Here is a 17,342-nt window from a genome sequence, read left to right on the forward strand (position 1 = left end):
AAACTACATTTAAAAAAAAAAAAAAAAAACTACTTTTCAATTTTCAGACCATAGCCTAGCAGTAGGCTCATGAAATCGATGAGTTTCAACCAATATTTAAAAATGAAAGTAGAGCTAGGGGTATAGCTCAGTCTAAAGTATGTACCGAGCACATACAAAGTCTGGGTTCTGTCTCTGGTGCCAGGAAGGAAAAGGAGGAGAGGGAGGAGGGACAGTGGAGCAACGCTGAACCACTGCTCACCATTCAATCTTCACATACAACACTCTTTATGTCGATACAAACTTAGGATAAACTAAATCCGAATAGAAGTGGAAAGAAAAAGCAACAAGCAGAACACAGGGAGCAAACTTCTTTTCCTGTTGACTGTCATTCTCTCACGTTGTTGCGCTAATGCTACTAGTACTGAGCTTTTCTAACATTTAAAGCTACTAACCTAACAAATTTCTTGGTTTTAATTTTATATATATACACGACCCACATGTTACCTTCAACATCTATGTAAGAATATAAAGAAATTCTGAAAATAAAACATTTAATTTCCCTGATCTACTTTTTAAAAATTATTAAATACATAATAGAAAAAGACTGATTCCAAGTGACTACTGATTCATTTTGTAAAAACTGAAAAACAAAGATTTATTTTTATCTTACGTAAGTGTGTGTTTTGCCTGCATGTATGTGTGACATGCATGCAGTTCCCATGGAAGCCATAAGAGGGCACTGGATCCCCTGGAACAAGTTATAAAAGGCTGTGAGCCACCATGTGGGATGCTGGGAACTGATCCCGGGTCCTCTGGGTCCTCTCTCATCTCTCCCGCCCTTGTGAGATGTTTTAAAGAGCATTTTATTACTACAGGAGCCATCTTAACCTTAAATCCAATAGTTAAAATATAAACAAATTACCTTTCTGCCTGCAGAATTAAACTAACAGTTCCTTCTTTGAGATCAAATATAAGTGGTGTATTCCAGTTCTTCGTACTAAAAGATGAATAAAATGAATTGTATTAGCATTTCAAATATTAAACACATTTTAATAAACAAGCAGTTACTCATCTTAAATAGAAGTTTAATTTCACAAATTATCACGTATGTATTTCTATTAAAGCACTTTTAACACATTACTCTAAAATTATTCATTCACATGTCTGTATCCTCAAGTAAAGAGCAGAGATTCTGTGTCTCCAGCAACTATTACACAGCAGTAATAAGTGCTCCCTGGAGAATGTCATACATGAATTTAGAAATCCTAAGGATAAGTCCTTCTTGGATGTTTATTAGCTCAGCATTTGGGCAGGCCATCTAACATTTCTCATCTGAAAAACAATAGCAGCATAGCATCCTGAAGATGGATTAGGCAAATCTGGATTAAATATTGGGCTATGACATCTCCAGCCATGTGACTTTAGCAAGCTTAGCTTCCATAAAGTCAGTGTTCATAGAGGATGATGAAGAGCCATTTAAGTGTTTGACAAAGAATGTAGTAATAGCATGATGGCACCAGGCATGGTGCACACACCTTTAATCTAACACTCAAGAGGTAGAGTCAGTGACTCTCTGAGTCTGAGGCCAGCCTGGTCTGCATAGTGAGTTCTAGGTCAGCCAAATCTGCATAGTGAGACCCTACTTAAAACAAAAACAACAACAAAAAAAAACAATATAACATGTTCAACATAATTATTTTTCCTATAGATCTCCCAGTGTTTATGTTGGATTAAAACATTATTTCTGTAAAGTGCTCTAAAAATGTAAGCTATGACCACGATTACTCAATAAAGTGACAAGTAGTAGCACACATAATTCCTCTTATTTTTAATACAACAACACAATTCAAAGAACTAGGAGAAAGGCAGACATGGTGGCTAGTAATCCTAGCACTCAGCAGTCCGAGGCAGGGGGATGACTCTCAGCTCAAGGTCAACTCGGGCTACACAGTGAGAACTAGGCCAGCTTGGATTAGAGAAACAGTCTGCCTTAAAAAGCCAAAAACAAAACAAAACTGGGGCAAGTGAAGAAACTTCTACAACTGAAGTTGTTTCACAGTTTAAATGACTTATTATTCCCAATAACTTAGAGCCGATTCTGAGTTTTTGAGACACAATCTTGAACTAGCCAAGACAATCTTGCTGTCTAGTAGAGTTCTAGGCTGGTCTTGAACTAGCTATATAGGTGTTGATGGCCTTAGAATCCTGGTCCTTCTATCTCCACCTTCCAAGTGTTGGGGTTATAGGCATGTATCACTTATTCTTTTATTGTGTGTATATACATGTATGTGCATATGTGCACATAGCATGCAGCTGTACACTCCTGTGCACCCTTCCACCTTACAGATAAGAAGGGTCTCTCACTGAAGCAGAAGCTCACCATTCCAGCACAAGGCTGGCTGGCCAGGGTTAGCTCCCAGGACCTGCATGCCTCTACCCTCTAATACAGGTATGTGCAGCTATGTACAACTTTTTACTTGGGTGCTAGAAATTTGAACTCAGATTCTCATGCTTGCACGGGAAGCTCTCTTCCCCACCAATCCATCGCCCCAACACCCTCCCTGATTCCTTAAAGAGATTCAGCTTCATTTTCACATCTAGAAGATAGAAGAAGAGAAAGGTTGCAGAGAGTAGGTATACTGGTGTACAGTTAAATGCTGGCTAGCTGAGTTTGATATCTCCTCCAGTAAGTAAATGTATTCACAAGGCAAAACAACAAAAAAAATGTAGCGGTTTTGTTAGTAATAGCTACTCAAAATTAGTGCCAGAAATGAGTCTGATACAGATAAGTGTGCTTGTATTTTAGGCCAACGTCCAGTATGCTTCCTTAGTTGTTAGAATTAACCTCCACTCTCTACCTAGAGAGCTAATCAGAAAAGTGGTGATTTATGGGAGGCTTCTGAAAAATGGCCTCATAGGGATGAGTATGTAGTTCAGGGGTGGAGAGCTTGCCTAGCATGTGTGAGGCTCTAGACGCAATCTCCAGTACTGAAAAAGAAAGAGGAAAAACTCCTCTTAGAAATGTCTGTAACTTCTCACAATTGAGATATAATGTACATGTCATGAAAATATAAACTCCCTAAGCTATAAGACTGAAAACAAGAAGGGTTTCTAAAACTTATTTGAAAAATTTAGCAAGAATGAAATGTGCCATTCTTCTGTATTATTTTCTTTTTCTGGAATTTCTTTTTATAAATTAAGTATACTGCATGTTTATTCTTTAAATTGTATATTATAAATAAAGAGGCAACAGTAGTTAGGAAGTTAAAATCAAACTTCAGTTCTTCTTTTAGTAATAAAGTTAAATATTTAACTTTAACCTGGGGTCAGTTTACTTAATTATTCTCTGTATTCTCTGTGACCTTAAGCTCTTTAGCTAAGTTATAATTATCTACAAAACAAACAAATTTAAACAGAAGAGCTTTTCATTTTCCTTAACCCAATGTAAATTAATCAGTCAAACGTGCATCTCATTAAATGACATTTTTCTTCTACATTATACGCCTTTCCCTATATCACAGCTGTTTAGTTTAGTATCTTTTTGAGGTTTCCTAAATTACCAATATTCTTCCTTCTTGTCATCTAAGCTAACAATTCACGTAACATTGAGCCACTCCTTTCTCCACTCTCAGCTGTCTCTCCTACTTCAGGACTCCTGACATGGCTGCTACCAAGCTGCAGATTCTGATTAGTTGCAGATTTATACAATTTATGCATATTAGATGGGAACTAGAGCAATTGTCAATAAAATTCAATATTGTTACATTATGAATTACTGGGCCTTAGGATATCAATGCAATACTATACTTTGTATGCTTCAATTCATTTCTTTATTCAAAATACCTGCTAAGTGACTACCACATGTTGAGCTAAGCACTGGGCAAACAAACAGTCTCTTCCCCTTATTTAATAAATGATTAAACCATAAATATATTGTCATATAAAAGCAAACACAATTTTTTAATGTCCTTAACAAAATCTCCTGAGGGTACAAGTAGTCTGTTGAGTTTTCTGTATACTTTAGATGGCAGGATATAAAAGCTGGCTTGTACTGCTTAAAATAAGAATTTTGGAAGCCATTAAATATATGGCCACTGCCTAAAAATGAAATTATATAAACTTACTATTATAGGCAAATTATGTTCAAAAGAAAGGTAAGAAATGCTCAGGACTCATCCCTTCAGCTTCATTTACCCCAGTTTATTATCCACATTGCAGGTTATTTCCCGCTATTGTAGCAGATAGCTGTACTAGTACACATTGACTGCCATCCGGCACCTCCTCTCCCCATTCAGCAAAACCCCACTGATAACACTGGTCACTGTAGAAATCTTCACATCATTATAATTACAGACTGCAAATCAGGTCTGCTGCTTTCAGAAAGCTCCTTGTACAGTGCTAGTGAGCACAGCAATACCAAGTGTGTTTTAAGTTTCCAGGCAAGTTCTTGGTATATTAATTACCATTCTAGTAAAGAGGACACTGAATGTATTTTCCCATTTCCTGGACAATTCCAGGTTATCAGTGTATTTACAGTTACTATAATTCCATGTCCTTACTAAATTCTTCCAGCCTGCCAGCCATCCTGTGTTACAGTGAATCTGCTGGCTCCTCAGCTACCCTAAGCCCTAGGCTTTGAGTTAAGATTCTACCAAAGTCTTCAGGGCTGTAAGGAAACCACATCACACAAGATGTTTCCAGTTTTAAAAGTGAGCATTAACCTTTGACACACAAACTTCATTACCTCTATTTTCATATAGCACATAGCTGGGGGGGGGGGGGTGTCTCATTTCCTGGTCTGAAACATGGTGCTAATCAGTATAGTTTTGAGAAAGTTAAGGTTAAACCAAACTGTGTTGATATGAAAACTTGAAAATAAATCTCTCATCACTGACACAACCTCTAGACTTTCAGGAAATGCAATGCTTACGAGAATACATAGCACTGAAGAGACGTAGAAACAACCAAGTGTGCATGGTTCAGAGACGCTTTAATGACCCTGTCCCGGAACTCCAGCAAATCCACAGCATCATTGAGAACATTGCGAACCTAAGCAAGAAAACACAGGGAAAGAAATATCAAGAAACAATGCTTTTAAAAAGATAAGCTAGTATAATTTTAGTATGCATGAAAAATTCAATGTGCTTTTAATTATATATATATATTTTTTTCATCTAGTTCATCTAGGCATAAAATGATATACTTTGGTATAAAAATCAACGGAGAAGATCCAGATACAAAAAAGTTCTCTTAGAAATAAATAGAAAAGACCTATAAGGATTTCTCATCTTCATGCCAAACTAAGTGATGCAGGACTGGGATGAAGTTAAAAATGCTCCAACACCAAGATGCAGCCAGAGACGGGTGACATACACAAGCTGGAAAGAGACCATATGATTTCTATCCAAAGGAGTAAGAATAGCTCTTTTTTCGTTAGATTTTACTTCAAATTTTAAGTTCTAAACAAAGAGATGATGGCCTTAAAACTCAAAAGTAGAGGAGATATTGGTTTTATAAAATAAATGTAAAGACTGTACAGGAAAGAAGAACAGTGCTCAGAGGAGAGAAAGCACATGGAATGTGTAAGAACAGGTAGTGAAGAAGGTTAAGGAACACCTGGAGCTGGGCGGTGGTGACTCGGGCCTTTGTCCCCAGCACTTGGGAAGCACAAACAGGCAGATCTCTGTGTTAGAGGCCAGCCTGGTCTACAGGGTAAGTTCCAGGACAGCCAGGGCTATATAGGAAAACCTTGTTCCCCTGTACCTCCCCCCTCAAAAAAGCAACTGGAAAGGGGAAATTCAAAACACTTCCTGGGGAAGAGAGAAATCCTGCTCTCTGCATGATCTCCTATAGAAGGAGGCTTGAAACTGCTTTAATCTGACAGTTTGCATGAACCAACTAGCACCCACTGTCCTTTAGATCACCCAGTTATTGGGTTCCTGAGCTGAGTCCCCACAACCAGTCCATCACCACCATCTTATACCCCGTTTTCAAGGGCTTGAGCTGACTTGGCCATGCTTGTTTTCCTCTTTCTGGTGTCTTGTTGGTCAATCCCTCTGGGAGTTAACCTCCTGTCTACACTCATTAGTTCTGCGTCTGTGCAGTCACCACTAACCACTAGAAAAGATGCTCTCTGGGCAGCACTGACATCAGCACTAACCTCACTGAGCATTTTCTAGCCCCACTCACTTTCCTGGAGAGTTCATACTTTCATTTTCCTTACAGCTGAATAAAATTCCATTGTGGGAAAAAAAAAAGTCTTACAAATGTTTAGAACAGACAAGATTGCAAGGATTCTAGCATTTGGTCACGTTGGTCAAAAGTTTTTAAGTCAATGGACAAACTATAATAAATCAAGAAAGAGGGTGGATGGGTCAAGCTCTCTAAGCTCTGGGTGAAATCAAGACGCATAAGGTAGCAGGCATACCATGGAGTGAAGAATCAGGAAAACCATGCAATGATGCCCACAGACTAGTCGCTCTTTAGACCCTCCTCTAGATGGTATCATTTTTCCTAATAATGCAAACCTTTAGTAAACAATTCAATGAAAGAAGGACAGGAAGTCACACTCTTCTAAGTATGGCTTCAAGTTTCTGTGTTGAGTGTTTATAGCCCCCTCAACTCCTGTTGTGGGATCCTCAGAAAATCAATGTATGCCTTTAAAACAGAGGTCCTTGCACTCTCAAGTAAGGACAGCAAGACAGTTCCATCTATGAGACAGAGTGTACCCTGTTTGGACACTAAATCTACTAGCTTCTTGGTCTTGAACTTCATAACTATAAAGGGAAAAAAATGTTGTTTACAAGCTACCAGGTTATGGTATTCCATAAAGCAGCCTGATAGCTTGGCAAGCATGCCACATATCTGTTCCCTAAATACCATCATGACATGAGCCAGCAAAAGTACACACACATGCACTCTTAGTTACAGCATTCTCAGTTCTAAATCCTATCTCAAAAATATATAAGCAAAACTATAGACCACCACCCGTGCAGGCTGCTTACAACGACAGCACTATCAATAACAGCAAGACTAGAAACAGCCTAAACATCTGCCAGCAGTTTGAGTAAAGCACAGTGCATTCACACATGCTGGATAGCTGGAAAACAAAATGCAGAACTATAAAGGGGTGGCAATACAAGATACAGAACAGCTTGTTTAGAATGTTATCTTCTATCCAAAAATGGAAGGATGTTTACATTAGTTTACAATTAGAATTCAATAACATTATATGAATAACTTTCTTATATATAGGAAGTTAATGACTTTGAGAATCAAATCTTTCTTTTAAGAATAAGAAGAGCAAATAAAAATTAAAATCTCTACAATCTTAAACATGAAGTAGGACTTTTCAGTATAAACTCATGATTTACTTCTATCTATAAAGTCATGATCACTCAGCATCAATGAATGCACGGAGTACCTGAATTTAGTCTCTATATAAGCAGTCTTTCAGTAGAACCAAGGCCTTCCTGGGAAACCAGCTGACTGCAAATGTGGCAGAGCAGACCAGACTGGAACAAACACCTCAGCCATAAAAGCGAGTTGAGAATACATGGTAATTGCTCTTACAATTTTACAGCCATGGTAAATCTCTTCTGTGCTAAATTGGAAGGCATGCCCATTATTCTGTCCAATGCAGGGCTACACTTAATTAGTCTCTTGATGCTTATCACCTTATATCTTGTCACCCCAGAAAGCAAGGAAGCCACTGAAATGACATCAAAAGAAGTAAAAGCCATTGATGAAAGACATAACAATTTGAGTGTAGGAGGAGCTAAGGTGGGAGGAGTAAAGAGAGGAATAGGAGGAGGAAGGAGAGGAAGAGGAGGAGCTAGGGTGAGACGGAGAATGAGAGAGGGGACATGGAGGCTGATGTTTGCTTGTCTGTAGCAGTCAAAGGTAGTTGGTATATCTAGGTTGGGTACTGGGTTACAACTCTGATTGTAAGGGCATCTTGTTATTGATCATTACCAAATATATAAGCCTTTGATTAATCTTTAAGCATTAGAGTCTCATTTTTCTACTGGGCCTGCATGGCTGGCAAGATAGTCTGGGCAATGCCCAGCCTTGCAGAGACAGCGTGGAAGATTGGCAGAGCCATCTCCCATGCTGGTGTCTCGTGGGTGGCAGAGCTGGTGTTTCCTCAACCACGTGGCCAGAGGCCACAGAGATGCCGCAGCTTAGATAGCCAACTTGACCGGCAGCTGATTTTAAATAATTAATACAACATTTGAGCTTTAAAGAAAATAATGACGTCAATGGGTTGAAACATGTCAAAAAAGTTGAAGTTGGGGCTTGAGAGGTGGCATAGTAGTTAAGAGTTCACGCTGTTCTCGCAGAGGGCCCAAGTTAGTTACCAGCACCATGCTTAGGTGTCTGACAACCTGTTCTAACTACATGCCAGGTGATCCAACACCCTCTTGTGGCTTCACAGACACCCATCATAGGCATAGGAACACAAACATACATACACATAAATTTAAAAAGGTTTTAAATATTAATATCTGCATGTTTATAGTGAAAACATCAACAACATACAAAAAAGCTCATTGGGAGTTCTAGAAAATTGGCTCATTATTCAAAAATTTGAAAATAAAGGAAAATAATTCAGCATTTGTCTCATTTCTGGGGAACCAGATAGTTGATAAGACTAAATCCTTTACAGAAAAACTCAAGCTGATAAACATGGGAAATGCTGGAGTTACAGTACAAGCATGTTGTAACCTTTAGAGAAAGTTGATTCTAAGTGACTATGGTCAACGGCTTCTAAACACATTCAGGTAAGACACCTGACAGGATCCCTTATGACAGATGGATCAGCCTTACTATATCTGGTCACAATGAATCTTAACACTAAAACAGAGACAAGCAGACACACATACCTTTTGAAGTGGCACAGCAGGAAATACATGGCATCATCCTACAAAGTATCAATACTCAAAAATACTTTTTTGACACAGGGTCTCATATATCTCCAGCTGAACTCAGTAAGTAGCTAAAGATGACCTCAAACTGTTAAGTCTCCTATGTTTAACTCAAGTATGACACCATTCCAGGCCTGTACCACTGCCCCTGGTTTATATGGCTAGAGACAGAACTGAGCACTTGCGAGGCAAGCAGTCTATCAAAAACTACCCCAAATACTGCTTCAGGTGTTTATCACAGCACACAAACTCTGACTGGCACAAAGTGGCAGAAGCAGTAGTCTCTGGAAGCTGTTTTATCTTACATACTCAACGGTGTGCAGGGAATGGGAGGGGAGAGTCACGGCAGAGATAACTAAAATACACTACGTTTGTATAAAATTGTCAAAGAAGAAGTTATTTTAAGAAGGAATGCAGAACATGTTTTCAGTGCATGTGTGACACCATTATCACCAGAAGTCTGAGTCTCCAGAAACCTTACTAAAGAGCCAGAAGTCTCTCTTCTCTTAGAAACACTTTCAAGCTAGGAGAATGACTCCTAACAACATATAGAAATGACTCCTGAAAGAACAGTCCTTAGTAGGATGATTTGTAAATGTATTTATTTTTATTTTATATGCATTGGGTTTTGCTTGCATATTTATTTGTGTGAGAGTGAAAGATCCCATGGAATTGGAGTTATAGACAGTTGTGAGCTGCCATGTGGGTGCTGGGAATTGAACCTGGGTCCTCCAGTAGAACAGTCAGTGAGTGCTCTTAACCACTGAGCCATCTCTCCAGACCTTGAGTGATTTTTTTTTAAAAAGAATTTAAGGAACATTATGTATTAGTTTCCTTAGAGCAACATAAGATCCTGTGAAATAAGCTGGTGGTTAATAAGCCTTTAAGGAAACATGAAAATATTAAGAAAATAATAAAATAAAAAATATTCCATATTTTTAAAAGTCCTTCTATTATTCAAATTATCATACGTTTCTTAAAATCCATATTTTCCTAGAGTTTGCTAAAGTACCCATTTTTTGTCAATGTGACATAATAGAACCAATCTGTTAATGAAATAGCAGCAAAACTAAAGACATTGCAATCTTACAACTTCAATACTATTGAATCTCAACCAAGCATGGTACACAGGCCTTTAATTACAGCACTTGGGAGACAGAGGCAGTAGATTACTGTGAGTTCAAGGCCAGCCTGGTCTACAGAGGGAATTCCAGAACTACATAGTGAGACTGTGTCTCAAAATAACAAAAATAAAAAATGAAAAGGAATCTCACACAACAAAGCCTTATGGTGGATTTAAAAATGTGCCCATTACTCTGCTCAGCTCAAGGCTTCTCCAGGATCTCTCCTAAAACTTATATTAACTTGCCAGGCAGTGGTAGTGCATGCCTTTAATCCCAGCACTTGGGAGGCAGAGGCAGGTGGATTTCTGAGTTGGAGGCCAGCTTGGTCTACAGAGTTAGTTCCAGGACAGCCAGGGCTACACAGAGAAACCCTGTGTCGAAAAACAAAAAACAAACAAACAACAACAAAAAAAACAAAAAAACAAAAAAAAAAAACCCAAAACACCTTATATTAACTTACAGTTCCTCACAATATTTAGATGTTTCAGTTTGATATAAATAAAATATCCTCAATACTCACTTAATCCTCTACGTGACTATGCTGGCAGCAGTAGCGACCACTCACTTTCATTTCATCTCCATAATCTCCTCCAATCCTCCTTAGTCACAAGAAATGGAAGTGAAAGGACCAGGCGGCACATTCTGAACTTCGGCAGCTAACAAACACCAATCTGTACTCCATGCCAACATTTGGATAACAGCAAAGAAAGGCGGGCAAGCTGCCCAGGATCTGCCTGTCTCCTACACCAGCCATCCTAGGACCTTCTTGCAGACAAAGATAATCAGCTTTCTCTTTTGGAACAAATTATCTGTTGGAACATGGCCTGCTGTACAAGAGGTAGAAGAAGAAGTATTCTCATCCTAACCTCTGCTATGTCATAGGACATTAAGAAGAAAGAAACTTACTGCTGGGAAATAGCAACCGCCAGGTCAAGGTCTACATTTAACAGTAACAACCCAACACCATCTATAGCTTTTTGCTGAGTAAAACACAGTCAACCACAGCTCTAGTGCACATCTAAAGAAGCTATAAAACTTCAAGCCTTGCAAACAAAAGTCATGACTACTCATTCTTTATGGAAATCCTGTCACATCCAACAAAAGGAGGTAAGTCACTAAGAACTACAGTCCCCAGTAAGAGAATCCTCCAAAATGCCTAAACTGTACTTCATAGAAAGGCACACTGGGACGTCAAACTGACAACTATACAGCTTCCCCAGCTGTGATACAATAGTCTGACAAGAGCGACTCAAAGGCAAAGAGGTTTGGTTGGGAAGTGAAGTGAGGTGAACAGCAGCTTGAAGCAACTGGCTTCACATCACCTAAAATGAGGAAGCAGAGAGTGATGGACAGATTCTGGGCTCAGTTCCCTTCCCCCTTCTTACTATATTCTAGCATCTCAGCCCAGGAAAATGGTGTCACCCACAGTGAGTTAGTCTCCCCACCTAAATTAACCTAAACATGTCAATTCCCCACAGGCATGTCCAGAGGCCTAGCTACCAGGTGATTCCAGAGCCTATCAAGGTAATAATTAACACTGATCATCACACCGGACAACTAACTCTCCTGCATACAAGTCTTAGGGTAGTCCTACTTTGGCTAGAGTAAGGTGTGGGTTTGGTACTCGGGGTGCTGCTTTCTCTTTCCCCCTTGCTGTACTCTTTTCACTGAAGTCACCTCGTCTGCCCTTCATTACAGTAATATGAGGGAATATGGGGAAAGTCAAAGGGGAGGAAAAAATAGTGAAATGAGTCCTGTCAATAATAGCATCAGGGAGCCTGAAAGCAAAGTGTTCTTCAAATGAGCCTTAATCCTACCCACATCTTCTCTGCATCTGTGAGGGTCCAAACCACAGAAGCTAACCAAAGCATTACTAGATGCCCACTCATAGAAACTGAGAGAACATATATTCCAAGAATTTTTTGGCTTTCCATGTAAGAAGAACTGTCCCGGACACTAGCCTTAGAGGTGACACTGCTTTCAGAGCTCTTGGTACCATTGGGACATAAGCCTAGTTGGCAGGTCTAAGGCTGAGGATGCTGGGCCTGAGAGTCACAGGCTAGCTCTGCTTCTGCTTAAGCTCTTTTGCTTCCTGACTGCCACGACAATGGCACCAGTTACCACATACCTTCCAGCCATGCCTCCCCAGTCAAGATCTATCATCTCTGTCTCTGTCTCTCTTTCTCTGTCTCTCTGTGTCTCTATCTCCCTCTCTCTTCTGGGGAGGGGGGGGGGTGTCTGCCCAGAATCAAGTATGCCTTGATTTCCCTTGGGAAACCACTCCTTCCACCAGTCTCAGTCACTAAGTAATTCAGATGAGACTGACATTTCCCCCTCTCCCTCAAATGCATTAAACCCAAGCCAAGCACATGAGACTGAAAGCTCTAACTTCTGCTGGAGTTACTACAAGAAATGAGCTTTCTGGTGGACTTGAGCTGGTAGGTGCAACACTGGAACCACCAAAGACACAAAGCAGAGACTACCTTTCTTTTTCTTTTCTTTTTATGATTTATTTATTTTATGTATATGAGTACACCATTGCTCTCTTCAGACACACCAGAAGAGTGCATCAGACCCCATTGCAGATGGTTGTGAGCCATCATGTGGTTGATGGGAACTGAACTCAGGACCTCTGGAAGAGCAGTCAGTGCTCTTAACCACTGAGCCATCTCTCCAGCCTGAGACTACCTTTCTTAAAGTGAAGCCATTTACAGGGAAAAGAAGACTGAAAAAGGACATGATGGATCCTGTTGACATTATTTGATCCACTGAACCAATAATGCCTCAACTCAGACTTTACAGAAACCAATCAATTTCTTCTTTTCCTAATTTCTCACCTTAAAACAATTTGTATTAATATACGGAGGAGTTTTGAGACACTAACCTTGGAGGGACATGAGGACAGAGAACAAATTTGTTTTGTTTGGTGCTGTGTTCCTCATTGCTTAGCCTAGCACCTAGGAAGTGTTAAGTAAAACTCAAAAACATCCAATGGATAAATAAGGGATATTTCTAAGAAAGAATACTGAATGGGTCCAACTAAACAAATATAATGTTTTATAATCACAAAGAGTATAAAACCCTTTATAAATTAAAACACTTTCTATTTCTATTTATATCTATCAATTTTGCTTCTAAGGATAACTTGAATTCACTATATCCTTTAAAAGACTCCATATGTAATGTCATATGAAATTTACCTAGTCACTGAGATGAGTCCTTATTATTTCCAAATTTAAACTCTATTTAGAAGCATGGCTATGTTCTCAGGAAAGTTTTCTAGAGTATAACACTAGAATTATTTTGATAATACTAGACTCCTGCACACATGAATAAAATAGTTTTGTCCCAAATCAGTAGATTAGAACTCTCAATGCAATTCTTTGTCCTGGAGATAATCTCATGTTTTGGTTCCAGGTTAAACAAGAAATATATATTGTATGCCATTATTTAGATACAACCTTCAGTTTGTAGGAAATTCTGAAGACAAACAAGACATGTCAATCCAGCCTGTGGGCTTTAGCTCAGGAGAGCAGCTGACCTAGCACATCATGAAGCCCTGGATCCAAACACTAGCATCAGGAAACAAAACAAAAACACCAAACAGACTGCAACCTGAGGAGTCCACATTGTGAAAAACTCTGAGACAATGCATGTGGCTTCCTAAAACAAACAAAGGTAAGAAGAAGCAGAGCCAAAAAGAAAGAAAGAAAGAAAGAAAGAAAGAAAGAAAGAAAGAAAGAAACTACAGACCAATACCAACTTAAACGATACACTAAAACCCATATTACAGACCAATACCAACTAAAATGATGCACCAAACTCATTGCAATCATTTGAATCTTGACTTAAACTACTTTAAACTTATGAGACGTAGGAGACATCTGAAGATTTGAGCATCTTGTAGACAGTTTATAAAAGTAAAGAATTAGTAGTAGTAGTACATGAAAATGATATTATGGTTATACTAAAACAGAGGTGCACTTGTGCTTAAGCTATAGATACAGAACTTTTTACAGATACAGTATGAGGTAGGAATTTGCCTGAAACTCAGAGTAAGTTGGAGAACAGATGAAGCTGTGGATGGGGCAGGGTGGGCCCCCAGCTGATAACTTTAAGGATATGGTAGTCTCTGCTTTTCTTTAAAAAAAAAAAAAAGCATTTTCCAAGTAAAATAGACAAAACAAGCAAAGAAAGCAAAGAAAAATTCTACTGAATCTAATATTTAGTCTGGGGATCATATTATCAATATTTTAAAGTTCTTTAATAGGTTAAATTTACATATGCTTCTAATCTTTTATAGAAATTAAAGCCACATGATTATGAATACATAAGATAGAAGCAACTGATACAGATGAGAGGGTGGGGGAAAAGTAGAGCTCCTCCTTCTTTGGCAGAGGATCTTCATGGGACAGCAGTCTCTGCACAGCAACTACCACATTTCTTCAGCTGAGCTGTGGTGTCTGTTGAACACTTACTCTCTGCAAGGCACTAAGCTAGTGCTGGTCTAATTGAAGAAACAAAATGGAAAACGCAGTACCCAGGCAGTCCTTAGATGCTTACAACTGACCCACTGATGCTCTCTGATCTATAAACATCCCCTCCCTTTTCCCATTGACATATCCTACTTCTGTGTATTAAAATACAAAATATTCTACTTCAGAACTACACAATAATCCCCAAATATGGTGGCTGGCATATCACATATCCCCAGGCAAAGGAATAGGAGGACACAGGAGCAGAAAATCACTCTGCATTTCCTACTAACTTGCTAACTTGGTTGTAAGACTTATCAACTTTCTGACCTTTCTCTGAAACAGCTCAAAGACCTTTCATGCACAGTGTCTTCACAGAAGTGCTTAGTGACATCCTATCTCTGAAAGCAGGGGGACGTGGAGCAGGGTCTGCACACAGCAGGCCCGCAGAGTCCCCAGTCCATGCTTGCTGGAGCAGTTGTCTTTCCCTGTCCCTTTTCTCCACAGCTGTCTGCTCTTCCTCAAACCTATAATATCATGTAAAACTTGCATTCAATGATGTGAACATTTGTAAATCTGTTTTTTGTCATAGAGGCCTCAATCAGAAATCCAAATATTATAAAAAAAAAAAAAAAAAAAAAAAGACCTCCCTTACTTCTTAAACGCTAAGAGCACCTTCCCAAACCTTTCCTATCTTAACTTGCCTTACCTATTACCTATTTTAATTCTTAAAAGGTAATTTTTTAAAAAGGTTAATTGAATTCATTCATAAATAGTCCATTAGGCCTGCCTTGGATCAGCTTCTGGTGTGAAATCTGACTTATTTCAGCCGACCTTCCTCAAGTGCTTCAAATGTCACTAGCCTGTGCTACAGTAAGCACAGTAACTACATACATTCAGATTCTTTCTGTAAAGAGTCTTATGTCATGACTAAGTCAAGGCACTTTCAACTGTGACTGGATGTTTATAAACGGGCAAAAGTGACCAATAAGGATAAATTCCTGCTCTGTATAGTGCAAAGAAGCAGATTTACTGGACTCTGGAACATGATCATACCTGCATGGTCCTTCTCTTCGTTAGCGTTACTTGAAAATTTTTCCACTCCCAGCGCTGCTCCACCACATGTGCAAAGACAACATGGCCATTTCCACAGGCTCCTGCGATCTGAGTGCCATCAATAGACCACGCGATATTAAATATGCTGCCAGTGTTGGGCTTTTCTAAAGCATATGACCACTAGATAGAAAAAGAAGAGAGTGAAAAATTGAGAACTTTTAAACTGGGGACATATTATATATTAAGATACTAAGGTAATTTTTGAAGGAATGTATTTTGTGGGCATTTATAGCTTTTCTTGGAACTTAAATGTTTTGCAGTAAAACCAATGGTAAAAATGTGTGTCTCTCCTGGAACATACTAATTCCATTAAGGAAGGTATTGACACCTTAAAGTAGTGGTTCTCAATCTGTGGGTCACAACCCTTAGGGTGGGGGGTCAAATGACCCTTTCACAGGGGTCATATATCAGATACCCTGCATATCAGATCTTTACATTACAATTCATCACAGTAGCTAAATCACCAATGAAAATAATTTTAAGGTTGGGGGAGGGGGTCCAGTTTAATATGGAACTGTATTAAAGGTTCCTAGCATTAGGAAAATTAAGAACCACTGCCTTAAAGGAACTGTTTCGTTAAAGTCCACAGATACACAAAACTTCTAAAGTTGATTTCAGATACAATGTAATTGCTAAAAGTCATTTATGCTTATAAGTCAGTGCAGTCCTCTGCATGGAACCTATCACTGCCATTGTTAGGCCAGAGGAAAAATGTATTTCTATATGAAATTACTAAAGGGGTTTTTCTTGATAGAATTATGGTATGCATAACAAAAGATACAGATAGAATATTTTAAATTATACATTAGGAACACAGTAAAACAGTATATAAAATAGTCCAAGAACTGCCAAAAACACACTGCTTTAACACAAATGATTATTTTTAAGTAATAATGTTGAAAATAGTTTATTAAAAAATATTTTATCCAAAGGTTTTCTATACTCTATTTTAAAACTTTTGACTATAATATTTCAAGAATGCCACTAAAAAACTACAAAAAAAAAAATCATCAAACATTTGCTACACGTTGTGAATCATGAAAGTATCAGATGCACAGGGCAAGCTTCCCCTTGTGTTTTCTGATGTAGCAGGTAGAGCCCCTTCAGGACTAGAGGAATCTGTGAGGAGATGAGCAAGCTAAGAGTCCAGGACAAAGCAGTCCTCTCTAGGTTCTAGAAAACTATCATCTTGGCAGACTATCTCAGATGTGTTTTCTTTTTGTTTTTGGAGATGTAATATAATTTTTTCTAGAATGCTTCATTTATTTGACTGAACTTCCATATTCTCTTCCTACTCTTCCAACCTTATAACAAACTCTACCTTGCACTCTGCTGTCGTCCTTTATTAGCTGTTCTGTCTCGGCGGGAGGATCTCTCATTCAAGGCCTGTCTGGGCTACATGTCGAGACTCAGGTCTAAAATAAGCACAGAAAACAAATGAGTCACCTCAAAAAATGCCATCAAACTTACTGACTGGGCCACCAATGAGCTAATCAAGATGTTTTACTAATAAAACTCTTTAGAAATAAAACAGTGTAATTTGTCCATAAAGTAATCCACTAAAAGGGACCATTTCTACAACATCCTCTACATGCTATATTAATTGTTTATTCATTTAAAAATGTATTGTATGTGCATGGGTGCTTTGCCTGCAAATACGTCTGTACAACATGTACATGTTCAGTGCACAAAGCATCCTAGCAAAAGCCAGAAGAGGG

The 17,342-nt window shown here is 38.7% G+C and overlaps 1 protein-coding gene across 2 annotated transcripts in view; it reads right to left on the reverse strand.

Annotated features, from left to right (window-relative positions):
* Ift80 (intraflagellar transport 80) overlaps positions 1 to 17,342 on the reverse strand; it is a 107,761-nt gene that overhangs the window by 36,667 nt on the left and 53,752 nt on the right. For both annotated transcript variants that reach the window (XM_076932498.1, XM_076932499.1), the window contains 3 exons: positions 15,565 to 15,744; positions 4,913 to 5,031; positions 905 to 979 (listed from right to left, as the gene is read on the reverse strand). In XM_076932498.1, the coding sequence (XP_076788613.1) occupies positions 905 to 979; positions 4,913 to 5,031; positions 15,565 to 15,744 (374 nt within the window). The remainder of the gene's footprint in view (positions 1 to 904; positions 980 to 4,912; positions 5,032 to 15,564; positions 15,745 to 17,342) is intronic.

Source organism: Arvicanthis niloticus, chromosome 4 (assembly GCF_011762505.2).
Source record: "Arvicanthis niloticus isolate mArvNil1 chromosome 4, mArvNil1.pat.X, whole genome shotgun sequence".
Classification (NCBI taxonomy): domain Eukaryota; kingdom Metazoa; phylum Chordata; class Mammalia; order Rodentia; family Muridae; genus Arvicanthis; species Arvicanthis niloticus.